We start from the raw sequence: 13,236 nt of genomic DNA, 5'->3' as shown, positions 1-13,236 counted from the left end.
CATTTATTTAAGATTTATTTTTAATTGGGAACAGTTCAATCTTTTTCCGCTTACCGAATCGGTCGGAATTCTGCTCAATAGAATAATAGTGGAGGCTACTGTCAGGCCTACTTGTACAGCTTAATTCATTCCTGTGCTTGTGAATGATCAAAATACTATATACCTTGACACTGGTGTGACTGGTCTGGGTCTCGGCCTCGATGCAGATGTGTCCACCGCTGTTCTCTCTTCTCTCTCGGTGAGAGTTGTTCCGGGAGTGCCTGCTCTGATAGGTGATTACAGAGGGGATGGTGTCCGCCGCATCTGTCTTGATGAACAGCCCATGCAGTGTGGTCGCAGTGCCCTGCGAGATGGTGGTTGTCTGGTGCGGAGAGTTGGACTCGTCTGAGTCTCGGCAGTAGATCACGCCGCTCTGTGAGACGTGGATGCTAGGAGCGCAGCCCATGCCTGACCGTTGGTCATGAGCCAGATCTCTGATGAAAGTAAAACAGCGCTCTCTCGGAGGTAACACTCCCGGATGATGTTGTTCTCTCTCAGCATCGGTTGCTACTGGTCGTCTCTCGCCCTCACAAATGGTGTTCCATCTCTCTATAATGTCGCCGCTAAACTCTCGTCTCCGTTAATCCATGCATACGCAACTGTATCCGTTGAATTAGTTTAATGTTTTCCTTTGTTATCCCCTGCTGCTGCTGTTGAATTCACAACCAGTGGCTATATTCCGTAAAAAGGGGCATAGTTGAGGTTGTTAAGGGTTGCCTACATCATATGGATAGGCCTGTAATCTGATGATGGCTCGCTACGCAAAACATATAGTCGATTAATAGAATTATCTTCTGTAGCTTAGCCGTGCCAGTGAACGTAACCATCCATAAACATTAAGCAATGTTGGTGTCATAAAGACGCTCCTCTCCTTATCACCATGATCATTGGAGGAAAAGAAAAACGCAGAGTGGAATTACTGGATCACACTCGCTCATTTCAAACCTTTGCGATTTGGCTAAGCTCAGTAATTCCCCTAGCTTTCCTATACATCATTGTATAGGGTGCTGTCATTCTTTCAGAGCGCATCACAGCTTGTCACCACTGGTCGGCAGAGCTCTCCTTGCATTTCCTGACCAGTCAGTGGATACAAATATCGTGGAAGACGGTTGCAGTTAACTAGACACATCTGACAAATATCAAAGTTAACATGCACCGACAATCTGTCTAGGAGGCAATCGATTCATTTGACTAACAATATTGCAATTGCGACTGCAATCATTCACATGTACCAATACAGAAAGGGAAGATATAGGCACAAATACATTTTGTTTTGTGCGTGTGTGTTGTGAAATAAAGTGTGTGTGTACACTGTGTTTATGTGCAAGTGTATGTAAATAATCATGCCATGGACCCATTAACAGGGAAATCAAAAATACTTTAGATCAGAGAAAAATGTCCAAATCCGTGGCTGTATCTGGTGCCTTGATATATAGGGGCAACCTATAATATCTAGCACAGGTATAAATTATATTGTTTCTGACCAATGCATCAAATGTCATCTTTACATCTCCCATACACAGTATGTAAAAGGATGGTAAGACTGTCTTGTCCAGAACAAAAGTGGCTGTACAGTTACATCCAACTGTTGCCTTAAACTGCAGCTGTTAATGCCAACTGATGAAAGCACATGGGTGCACTGAAATTAAATTAGGACTACTGGAAAGTGGTTGGGCACCTAAACAGAGTTTGCACTGTGCGCTCCAGGAAAAGCACTCCATACATCTAATTCATTAATTATTGATTAAACAAGAGGAAGTGTTGGGTCTACATTTTCAATCAATCTATATAGGCTATGTGCATGTTTCATGTATGGGTGAAACAGAATAGCTTAAACCGTTAAATTCCAGAGGTCACATTGATATTTATGAACAGTGAATACTTGACTTGTTTGATTTGGTACGCATGAGGTGTTTAGGGACTTGAGAAAGTTGATGAATGAGGGAAAGAGGGAAATGAAAAAAAACTCTGTCTGCTTTTGAGCAATGAAGTGCCTATTGCCTGGCAACTAGCATAGACCTACTGTAAATCAAACAGGACCAAGGACAAAACAATCAAATTCTTGGCACAGTGGGGATGCGTTACACACCGTACGATCCAAATGATTTGAACCAAAGTATGCTCTCATCATATTAAATCCAGGTTATAGAGAAGTGTGGAATTACATTTATCAATAAAGACTTTAAAACATTTCCCTAGAAAATAGGACCATAAACCTAAAAAAATAAATAAAAAAAAGATTCGAAAAGGAACATACAGGTATCCATTACAATATCACATTTCAGTAGGTGCACCACATGCTTGACTAGAATGCTACCCCCGGGTGGTAGGTTCCCGTCCGTACTAATAATTACAGTTAAGAAGCATCTTCTTATAAAAGTCATCTTTTAATGATAATTTGGCAAACATTTCCATTACCAAATTCGGTCGATGTCAACAAATCCTTCTGTAATGACAGATTACACAGCACTAGGCCCTATTCATTTGAAGCGTGAAAATGTCTGTCTATAATTATTGTGCTCATGGGATTGATGCCAATACTAATATAACCTAAGATTATAAACCTATACGTACCAAATAAAAATTAACTAAGTAATTTTAGGTCGCTTCAGCAAAGTACATAAATTGATATAGATAACTCACAAAAACCTAGCTGGGTCTGACGAAATTATACAGACAAAATTTACTTTCACCTCTATCCATACATTTCTGCGTGATGTAACATTTTAAGGATCCTCAACTGCAAAGACAGACCCCCCGTCAACAATCAATCAGTTAAAAGTTGCATTACCTTGTGCGGCCCATTATACAATCCTCTTTCTTCTGTCGAAGTACGACTCATGTCTTGAACCAGGGATGTCCTTTGCAAGTGATAAAACGGTGGGATTAATAATTCCTTTCTAGAAAACCGCGGAATAGCATCCGTTACTGGTAGTTCTCTCCATTGAGTTGAGAGATGGATGGCGGTTGACCCGATAACTTTACGATTCTGAAGTCCGTGAAAAGTTTTTCAGCTTCGTTTCAGATAGGCAACAGTCCGCGCAGTCCTAGTGCCGCCTTTTCATGTGAGGGTTGGTAATGTGGCAAAACGCAAACTATACACTTGCCTACTGTGCGTGTTTATTTATATTGTTTCTCTTGCATGTTATTTACATGCATGAACAGATTCTGACTTTTACTTAATTTCAAATTAAATGTATGTCAACAAGAATTACATCTATTGTACTTCAGATAAAATCAAACCAACATTTATTTAGCATGATTGTACAGTTTCATGGATATCATATGCAGCCAACAAGCAGTTGTTGCTTTACATTAGTTGTTTTTCAAAGAAAGGAATGTCACACATTTGCAAGAAAAGACAATGAGGTTCTTTAGAATCTTAAAAAAATAAAATGAAGGCTAAAATGTACGGGACAATTAGGTTTTTGCCCTGGGCACTTGACCAACCCACATCTTCTAGTGTTCACACTACACAAGTCCTAAAAGAACTAGACCGATGGCGCTAAATCAATTCAGGGCAGATTGGAATAAATCTAACTGAGTACCAGTAACATTATCAGTCCAGTCCTTCGTTATATGCTGTGGATCAAACAATGGAACTACTCCACCATTTGGTTTTGAATCCAGTCAATTAAACCCCCCATGGTGGATAAAGCAACCAGCATTTCTGACATACAGAATACAACAGTTCAGAAACACTGGTGCAGGATATCACTGAGTCACTTCTCCTTTAACCCAGGGTTTGGGTGCCCGGCCCAGCTCCTTCTTGACTGTGGGTGTATCTTGCTGACAGGTGTCATTGTATCTCTCCCTGGCCTTCTCAAAGTTCCTCTGAGTCCTTGTCCTGCTGAGAGACCCAGCCTCATCTACTGACACAGCAGCTCCCGCCCCCAGACCTGACTGGGACTTCCGGATCTTTAGCTGGATCTATGGGAAAACCGGAACAGTTGGAAAACGTATGTCAGATGTGGGAGAAAGAACTGGGACAACAATAAGATGTAGGACATTGGTTCGACGTTTGGTCCATTTTAATCTGATATGGCAACTCCAGTTCTTGTGGACTGAATGGTGTTGCACAGTTTTCCAATACATAGCAAACACAGATAAATAAACAAATGACATTCTACTCTGGGGTATTGACTATTTGTTCATTAGTCAGGTGTTAGCTGGGGCAAAAGTCTAACAATCAGGCTGTGATCATTTAAACAGTATATATATTCATTAAAAAGGAAAAGAATCACATTTCAAAACAAGAAATACAAGGAAGAGAACTCCTAACAGAAAGGGGGCATTTTAAGATTACCGGATCTTTAATTCCGGCTCCATCTTTGCCCAGGCCTTCTCCTCTCTTCCAGCCCATTTTCTCCAGCATCTTCCTTCCCTTATTGACCTCACCGATCTCACTGGACAGGGAGGGAAACAGGAGAATAAGGACACAGAGAAAAATCAGACACAGGATGCAGAAAATAGTAGCCGTTTAAGCAACAAAGCGCAAGACGCAGTCCTAGATCATTAATGCAGGACTGGTTGTCCATATCCAAAGTGGCTGGCATGCAGGCTGGCTAATTCTCACTATCCAGCCAACTAGAACAGACTCAGTCAGGTCAAACAAGCTCCCAGGTCAAGGACAGCAACCAACATACTATCTTTGTTTTAGCTTTTTATCTAATGGCATTTACTTTATGTCCATGATAATAATGTTGAGGCATGATTTTTCCTGGCTCAGAAAAGGTTGTCTTCATCTGCACAGTATGCCTACAGGGGAGTTTGCATTTCACAAATCTTCCAAGGTCTGACAGGCAGATAGCTAGGCTAAAAATGAATCCCAGCTGTAACAAAGGAAATGATAAGGTAGAAGGCAGGGGACATAACTTGGTAGTAGATAAATACAACAGATGATTTGAACTGCAACAAATGCATCATGCAATTTCTTATTGGAGGCGCAGTGATTGTATTTAAATGGAACGGTTAGCAGCCGTATAAGGTGATGGCCAGCACAGACCGGCTTAGAATGCTTCTAATTTAATCATCCTCAAAGTTCCCAACAACCAGTTTTATAGTAATGCTTATCCTAGTCCTAAACCTAAACACACACACCCCCCAGTCCTAATTTATTTAGTGAAGACCGGCGAAATTGACTTTTCCTGATTAGATTCATACAAGTATAGCAATACAAACACAACAAGCTACACATATCATGGCTACATACACATTCACAGAGGCGGGCGCGTCATCGCGTTGGAAGGCTCCCTCGCTGCCCACCGTCTGACGGCGAGACTCTGCTCGGTCCACATACCGGGGGTTCTTCAGGGCTTTAGCCTCCTCATATTCAGCACTCTGTGGGGAGACAGAAGAAAAACTTACTAAACACAGGGCCAAATACTAATATCATGTTTACTGCTCAAATGATCAAAAGGCAAAAGGTGGTAAGCTACGGCATTTCATTATTTCCAGCAACGCACGTCAACAACAATCGGTAAGCAAAAAATAACTGGAACCGTTTCAGATGAAAATAAGGCAGGTGACGATCTTATTGGCAAATACATTGTCAACAAAGGATAACCCATGGGAAATGCAGGAGGGAAGACTGATGATGGTGTAGCCAGGGTGTAGGAACCAGTTACTCACCTTCAGGCCATATTTGACCTTCATCTGCTTTAGTTCTTTCTGTCGGAGCAACTCTTTGTCCTCCTTGGTTATAGCAGGACCTGTGGAACAACCCATCAAGAATAATAAATGTAAAAAATGTGGGGGGACATTAAGAACTTTGATGCACATAAATTATAATTATGGTAGGCTAATTATAATGTAAGCTTAATGACAAAACATATGCATTCACCACTGTTAAGGGAGATCATATTGCAGCATACAGTCTAACAGGTTTTATTATTATATACAGTGAGGGGGAAAAAAGTATTTGATCCCCTGCTGATTTTGTACATTTGCCCACTGACAAAGAAATGATCCGTCTATAATTTTAATGGTAGGTTTATTTCAACTGTGAGAGACAGAATAACAACAAAAAAATTCAGAAAAACGCATTTCAAAATTGTTATGGATTGATTTGGATTTTAATGAGTGAAATGAGTATTCGATCTACAAGAAATCTGATCATATCCACCATGGGGCTTTATTTTAGGAACTATTATAGTCAGGTTTCATGTTCTTTAAATCATAGCATAGGAGGGTGTTTCTTAACCAAAAAAGGTGAATGGAGGGTGTTTTCCAAACAGGGTTACTTTACATTAGTCTCAGGTCTTACAAGATCGCACACAGAGATGGATGAAATATTTGTATATTCTATAGCATCAGGTGTTCAGTACCTGTCTGCAGCAGCTGATTTCTCTGGTGCTTGCTGAGGTGAGCCATGACCTGTCCAGGTTCACAGCCATCACAGGTGTCTGTTCCAGAGTGGATGTGGAAAGACAGAACTGTCTCTCCCATCTTCACTTCATCCCCATGGGTCAGAGGGCAAGGCTCACACTTAGCTTTGGGCTAAGTGAGGAGAGAAAGCAGCACCGTGACTACCTCACTTTCCAAGCAAGCTGTGTGTTGTGTTTGTTCGTCAGACCAACCTGCAGGATCCGGTTGCCATTGAGGACTGTCCCGTTCTGGCTTCCCTGATCCACTAGCATGTAGCACTGCTGGTCCTGGTCGAAGTACACCTCTGCATGAAACTGGCATTGAAACATATCATATACCATCAATACCCACCAGTGAGTTCTACCGACACAATGTAGCAGAATCTAAAACGTTAATACAATGTTGCTATACCTTACTGATTCCCATTTCAGATATTCTGATGGCATGGTTCATTTCCTTCTCCCTGGAAACATAGCATTTTGTAAAAAAAACAGCACATTTCATCTGAGCTCATCTCCCCCTGGTGGTAAATACGATGGAATGGCCATTTAATCAGAAATGGTGCAGAGACTGCAGCACTGTACTAACCTGCCGATGGTGGCTGGAGAGTCAGCAGTGATGATGAAGAGTGTTCCAGTCTGTAACACTGGAGATCTGACCACGGTCACCCTCACACAGGGGGGCCAGACCTCCTCAACTACTGGGAACACAACACATTATATCAATGTAGCACTATATCACACTTATGGACATGCCGGCTGGTGGACCTGTAATCATTGCCGTTTCTGCTGACCATTAATATTTCTAACTAGAAGGAACACTGAAACCGACCGGTGATCAGTTATCAGATTTCTGCGCTCCATTTCATTCTGCATTTACCTCTAAAGAAACCCCTTAGAAAACACATGGAAATAAACAAGTTGACAGACGGAAGAACTCTAAACAGTGTCCCTCCTCTCACCTTCCTGACTCTCCATCTCTGACTCTGAGCTGTCTTTGGTGAGGAGGGGGGACGAAGAGGAAGAGGAAGAGGTGGACCTCCATTCTCCCTCCGACTCGGTGATCTCCCCCTCCTCGGGCTCGCTGTTCCCACTTGAGTCATCACTCCGTGACACAGGAGCAGATTTAGCCTTCTTTCTCTTCTTCTTCTTCTTCTTCCTGCTGGGTTTTTCTGATTTAGTCTTCTTATTCCTCTTCAAGCTGCTCACATCAGAGTGCGACCGGTCCTTCTTCCTTTTCTTCTTCGGGGAGTGTTCAGCACTTTTCGCCCGTTTTCTTCTGGAAGGAGCATCTGGACTCAGAGACCGGTCCCTTGGCCGGCGTGAGGCCTCGCCTCTCTTGGGGATTCTCCGCTCCACCCATTCCTCAAGCTCCAGCTCCTCATCTTTCACCTTTACAAGGCCCTGTCAGTCAGCAGACCGGCAACCAATCAGAAGGGAGGATGCACCCGAAGCATCTCCAGACTCAGTTGGCCGACACAGGGCATAAGAGACTAAGAATTTGGACAGTGGGCATTCGAACCTCCCTGTATTTAGATTCCTTTTTAGATACGGGGCTCAGTTTTCAAAAACACTAGCCATATTACAGTACAGCAAAGTCAGTGTACTCACACAACCTGCAACAAAATGTAAACGATCCCCAAAAAAATATGACTGACCAGACCAAGCCAAAACTCTGAGACCTGAACTTGTCTGGGTTTTGAACTGAAGCTGTGTGGTCTATACCTTTCATGCATCAGGGTTTTTCTGCAGTCTGCAGTTTAAAGAAAACAATAGAAAATGTCTATGTGAAATCAACTGTTGGACCGTTTTAAAGTGCATACCTCTCGCACTCAAGGAGAATGAAATAGGTACCCCTCACTACAGCACTAGAGAAAACGTTGCAGAGTAGGCAAACATTTGGCCTTTCAAATTTAGTCCCATTCAAAACAAATCACAGATGTCCACGTTCGAGTCTAACATGGGTTAATCTGAATGAAACCAAAACACACCTGTCTAAACCAGGTAAAGACCATGTCCATTCAGGGTCTATGGACATAGACATCAAGGCCGATGGACCAGTTATTTTACCAGGTAATTTGATTAATTTTTTTCGGGAAGGAAAACCAATTGGAGTTAACTGCCTCACAAGGACAGAATAACATAATATTCACCTTGGTGATAGGGGATCAGAACCAGGGGCCTTCGTTTGACACTAGACAGATGCCAATACCACTAAGCCACCTCGCCATCCCAAATTTCAACATTAATTTAATAGGCAACAGACAATGCTCACTTGGTATCCACCAACCGTATATGAGCTACGTGGGAGAAGGTTTATGTCGTGGGTAAATGGAATTCTTTGAGGGAGGGTGCATATCCTACTGACATAACCAACTCTATCCACATGGACAGGCAGTGCAACACAGAGTTCAGGCACAGACACATTTGCAATATGTTCTGTTGTAGCCCTTTAAAATGTCTCTAAGTGTCTCTGAGAGAGATGTGAGACGTGTACCTCTACAAGAAGCTGAGTTCCACAAATAGGAAATCTTCATGTTAGCCAGTGAGTTAGTCACGTCTTCTACCTATGACCAGAGGAATAGTATTAAGTCAACTAAACAGCAGCAGCAAGCGATAGCCTGAATATTGTTCCTGACAGAAATGTCACACTCTACAGGAGAAATAACCAAGACTAGAACGCCTGCAAAAAGTCTACAGTTACCCACGGACGTTTTAGAAAACTGAGCCCACACTGATTAGGGTAGAAATGGTTGCTAACAAGTCAATTAGAATGTCTATTGAACATGTGAATTTGGACAGCCTGTGTGTCTCGTGTCGGCCAATGAGTAGTACTTTAAACAGGTTAGTTACACACACAATCAAATTTAAAAAAAAGTTGAACTACTGGAAAACTCCTTTAAAAAAATCCTTATTTTAAAAGGCACATATCCAGAATAAACTGCAAATCTTTCACTTTTTCTGGTTGATCACAGGCAAGGTAGGTCAGCTACCTTATCGTCCTGATGAGAGGCTTTCTCTGGGCCTTTCTTCCACTTCCTGCTTTTCTTGTCCTGGCTCTTTTTCTCCTGTTTGGCCTCTGAGGCAGGTTGTTCAGCAGAAATCTCTATCCTGGAGTGGAACTGATATTTGCCACTCTCTGCATCATAGTAGTAGTACATCCCTGTGTTGTTGTCATAGTACAACTGACTAGCCTGCAGGGACACAGAGACACAATTAAAGACTTACAAAGAAAATCCAAGTTGGAATTGCATGCGTTTGTGTGTGTGTGTTTTACCGAGTCGTAGTAGAAGCCGGTGCTGTGGTCGTAGTACATCCCTGTGGTCTCATCAAACACAAAGCCAGTCTGAGTCATGGCCTGTTGAGCAGTGGCCCTCAGCATGTCAGCTATGGAGCCTGCATCAACCTCCTGCTGGATCAGAAACAAGACTCTGAACTCTGGTCTTTATCATCAACCTAAAACATTTGGTATCTAGGGCTCCTTCAAAATGACAATTATGTTTCTAAGAAAAACTGCTACTGAGCCAAAGCCCATGGAAAAGTGATTGTGCTCCAGCATTGGGGAGATCAGCACTTAAAATTAAAATTTTGAGTATTTCAGAAGAGAAAATCCAACTGTCCTCAGTTAGAATATATTAACTTGACTCCTAGAGTCTAAGATGCTCTTTATAAGGACCAATCTATTCACCAGTCTAGGTTACAGACTTGACGGTACCACAGTCTGATGAATGGCCGGGAAGAACAGTATGGGAGGATAAACATTTCTTGACACGAAAGCTCGCATCAATCTTCAAATCTTTCCAATCTGTTTGGACTTGTTGCAGTTTGACAGGGCCATAGATACAAATGGACACTACATGAAAACTAAAGAAGAGAACAAGTGAAACATTTATTGACAAGAAAAATTTATTAAGACAGAAATCAATCTCACCTGTGTGTTTGCAGCTTTAACGCCACCCTCTACAGACCCCTCTGTAACCATTGCAGTGGCTGTGTCTGTAATTGTGTCTGTAGCCGTGTCAGTAGTTGCTTCTACAGCGGTCATCGCTGAAGCATCGGTGAGTTCCTGCCCCTCAACCATGACAGTCCCCTGGGTGTCTGTAGCCAGACCATCATTCTGGTAGATGCCACTTCCATAGTAGTAGTTGTAATAATCTAAATATCACACAGAAAAGGGACAACGTATGTGTGAGTGGAGCAACAGGAAACCGACAATTTCATCCGGAATCAGCCACAAACTGCCGGTTCTGGGAAATGAGAATGGGTGGTGTTTCGATGAACACAAACTTTGTATGATGGCTCACCTGTTTCTGACCAGGTATATTGCTCTGTCTGGGTCTCAGCTTCAACTCGCTCTTTTACCTTCTTTTTCCGTTCATGAATATCTGTATTCAGTTTGTCGACCTATTGTATGAAATCACGTCAGGAAAAATGTTTGCGGTGATTAACTCAATTGTGCATTTCTGATTTATTAAATGAGGGCGCAATTTCTCTTGTTGGTTACCTGTTTCCTCAGATCTTCATTATAGCTTTCTGTGCTCTTCTGAAGGCGCTCCGACTTAATCAGTTGTTTCTGCAATTTGGTTAGTTCTTTTTTGCAGTTTTTCAGTTCTTGCTGTAGAGACTCTACTTTCTGACGAAGCTCAGCCACCTCAGACTCCGAGCCCTCATCTGCTCCACTTGCCTCATCTCCGTTTGTCGCCATACTCCAGACTGTCATTGACAAACAAATAACCTGTAAAACAATTGCTATAACATCCTAGCTTTATTATTTACTTTATTAATATCCATTGCTTACTACCTGAAAGGCCACTTGTTGCCTTGCCTCATTGCAGCTGCTCCAAGTTTCTATAACACTGGTCAACAACCATGATAGAGCTTTTAGTTGCCCGATCTACCACAATAAGTCAATAGAGGCAAGGCAACCCTTTTCCAACACAAACCCTGTATTTAGCTAAACCGACTTGCACAGACATGTGTGGCCCAAGAACACTGTTGGCATGCCAGTAACCCAGCAAAGTTCTAATGCAAAGTTTTTCTTAAATTGTTCCAAGACACATCCACTCTCCAATTACCCCACCACCTCACTCAATGGAAGCAGTTGAAACAGCCCTACAGTACAGGACAATCCAGGCTATGCTATTAGAGGATTTGATAGGGTGAAGATATTTCATGACCTTTTGTCAGAAAATGAGTATTGGTGTATAGTGTACACAGAAGCATGTGTACTGAAAAAAATGCTAAAAGAACATAATACCCACTGAAGCTATGGATATTTGCCTAGTTCTTGAGCTTTGTGTATAATTTGCCTATTTTACATTGACAACCCAATGTAATCTAACTGTCAGTTAAATCAATAAACCAAACAGCATAGTAGTCATATCCTGCAATGACAATGTAGCCGTATATTGATAAAAATAAATAAAGATTGATTCCAAGGACAGGTAATGTGAAATGGTGGATACCCTGTTACCAACTACCTATGTGCTTTTCCCCCCTCAGTGAACAGTACATGAAGTTGATGGGAGTGAACAGACCTATAGGCCTATTCAAGAAGCAAATCAAACTGGCATAAGTTATTCTGTTGCCAGGACGCGCCATATTGAGGGGCGGAGAAATTATGATCTAGTCATTGATCTCGTACTCATCATTATACCGTTTTCGTCTCGCGGTGACCGTTAACCCACATACTGTACAACATTTCGGGAAATCGGTTTAACGTGTTTCTTTCGCTTCAAATTACAATGGGCATAATGGGCGAACTAAACAGACAATAAAATACATATCTTCAAAATAAGCTAGCATAGCATTGAAGAAAAATACTATCTGGTAACGTTGACGTTCGCTGGAAAGATGGTCTTTCTTACCTATTTATTTGTTTTCCTCTTTCGGACGCTCGCCTTCGTATATCTCCGCCAAGAATATCAACCTGAAAGTTGAACATAAACATCTTGTAACCACCCTGAATTGCTGACACACCCGACCACATGTTTTGTTGATAATAAAGTAAGTTACAATTGGTACAGTTGATGTGTTTACGATCCACTTCGACCGAGGCCGCCATTTTATCTACGTCATTGTTTCGTTTTATAATCTACGATAGAAGACCACACAGTTTGTGGAGAGCGCCACCCGTGGTTTGGAGTAAAAATGGACACAGTATTTGGATATCTCTGGTCAAACCGAACCTTCGCACGAATGTCAGCGGTTTACGTTCTCAATAATTAAAATAGGTCATAGTATTTATTATCAGATTAAACCCCTGTAATTGTGTAGAAACGTAATGATAGTAGTGCATGAAATTTAGTTTCTAAACAACTTGCACATTCTTACCAGCAGGGGTCATGACAAGTATAGTTGTTGAGATTGTTATGTAAACCAATGAACACATTGAGAAGTGAGCACATTTAACCACATTAACACTGGTGTTAGTGGTTAGGGTTTGCAGTAAATATTTTGTTTAGGTTAAAGGTTGTGTTTTGGGGTAAAGGTTAGTGTTAATTCAAATGTATATAGCAAAACGCAAAGTAAAGTACACGGAAGAGGTGAATAAGGAGTTGTCTTCCTCTTATTATTCTGAAGATGTCAGCTGTCTTCTAATTGGGTTCAAATATAGGCTTAATGAATTGACTCATTTTACAGGCAAAGCCTCGGAAAGACGGTAGTTGCCCATTGTAGGTATGGGCCAAATACATACCCACATTCACAAAACAGGATGTGATGATGGTGATGAGTCAGTTATGTAACACCCAAGCCATTAGCTTTAATGCACTTTAACACCCTAAATTGGTATTTGCATAACAGGCGTAGCGATGACCTCATTGTGCTGTTG

At 41.8% G+C, this 13,236-nt stretch overlaps 2 protein-coding genes across 8 annotated transcripts in view; both read right to left on the bottom strand.

Annotated features, from left to right (window-relative positions):
• pde8b (phosphodiesterase 8B) overlaps window positions 1–3,032 on the bottom strand; it is a 58,244-nt gene extending 55,212 nt beyond the window's left edge. For 2 of the 3 annotated variants that reach the window (XM_010878090.3, XM_034296746.1), the window contains exon 1: window positions 164–1,041. In XM_010878090.3, coding sequence (XP_010876392.1) covers window positions 164–445 — 282 coding nt within the window. In that variant the 5' untranslated portion in view covers window positions 446–1,041. Of the gene's footprint in view, window positions 1–163; window positions 1,042–2,830 lie in introns of those variants that run through there. The other variant, XM_020053543.2, reaches the window with a different exon arrangement.
• Window positions 3,033–3,271: 239 nt separating this feature from the next.
• aggf1 (angiogenic factor with G patch and FHA domains 1) lies at window positions 3,272–12,510 on the bottom strand. 5 transcript variants are annotated; one of them, XM_020053040.2, is made up of 16 exons: window positions 12,420–12,510; window positions 12,272–12,333; window positions 10,909–11,117; window positions 10,709–10,808; window positions 10,336–10,559; window positions 9,682–9,816; window positions 9,398–9,598; window positions 8,902–8,971; window positions 6,994–7,105; window positions 6,817–6,868; window positions 6,618–6,719; window positions 6,366–6,537; window positions 5,671–5,750; window positions 5,252–5,379; window positions 4,346–4,445; window positions 3,272–3,969 (listed from the first exon to the last, which is right to left on the bottom strand). In XM_020053040.2, the coding sequence occupies exons 3-16, from the start codon at window positions 11,107–11,109 to the stop codon at window positions 3,754–3,756; spliced, it is 1,893 nt and encodes a 630-aa protein (XP_019908599.2). In that variant the 5' UTR covers window positions 11,110–11,117; window positions 12,272–12,333; window positions 12,420–12,510; the 3' UTR covers window positions 3,272–3,753. The 5 variants fall into 5 exon arrangements, with proteins under 5 accessions (XP_019908599.2, XP_019908600.2, XP_010876387.2 ...); XM_020053041.2 differs by having other exon boundaries at window positions 6,994–7,102; XM_010878085.4 differs by lacking the exon at window positions 8,902–8,971 and adding an exon at window positions 7,367–7,808.
• Between the last annotated feature and the right edge of the window lie 726 nt (window positions 12,511–13,236).

The sequence above is a fragment of the Esox lucius genome, chromosome 14 (genome assembly GCF_011004845.1).
Source record: "Esox lucius isolate fEsoLuc1 chromosome 14, fEsoLuc1.pri, whole genome shotgun sequence".
NCBI lineage: Eukaryota > Metazoa > Chordata > Actinopteri > Esociformes > Esocidae > Esox > Esox lucius.
The sequence above is the reverse complement of the archived record's forward strand: the minus strand, read 5'-3'. Positions and strand labels throughout refer to the sequence as shown.

Bases quoted from the DNA above. Each gene is read 5' to 3' on its own strand.
- aggf1 (XM_010878085.4), bottom strand. From the start codon at position 11,109: ATGGCGACAAACGGAGATGAGGCAAGTGGAGCAGATGAGGGCTCGGAG. The intron at 7,809-9,397 runs GTAGCTGACCTA...GCTGACTGACAG, and splicing joins CCTCTCATCAGGACGATAAG to GGCCTTGTAAAGGTGAAAGA. The intron at 6,869-6,993 runs GTTAGTACAGTG...CTATGTTTCCAG, and splicing joins TCTCCAGCCACCATCGGCAG to GGAGAAGGAAATGAACCATG.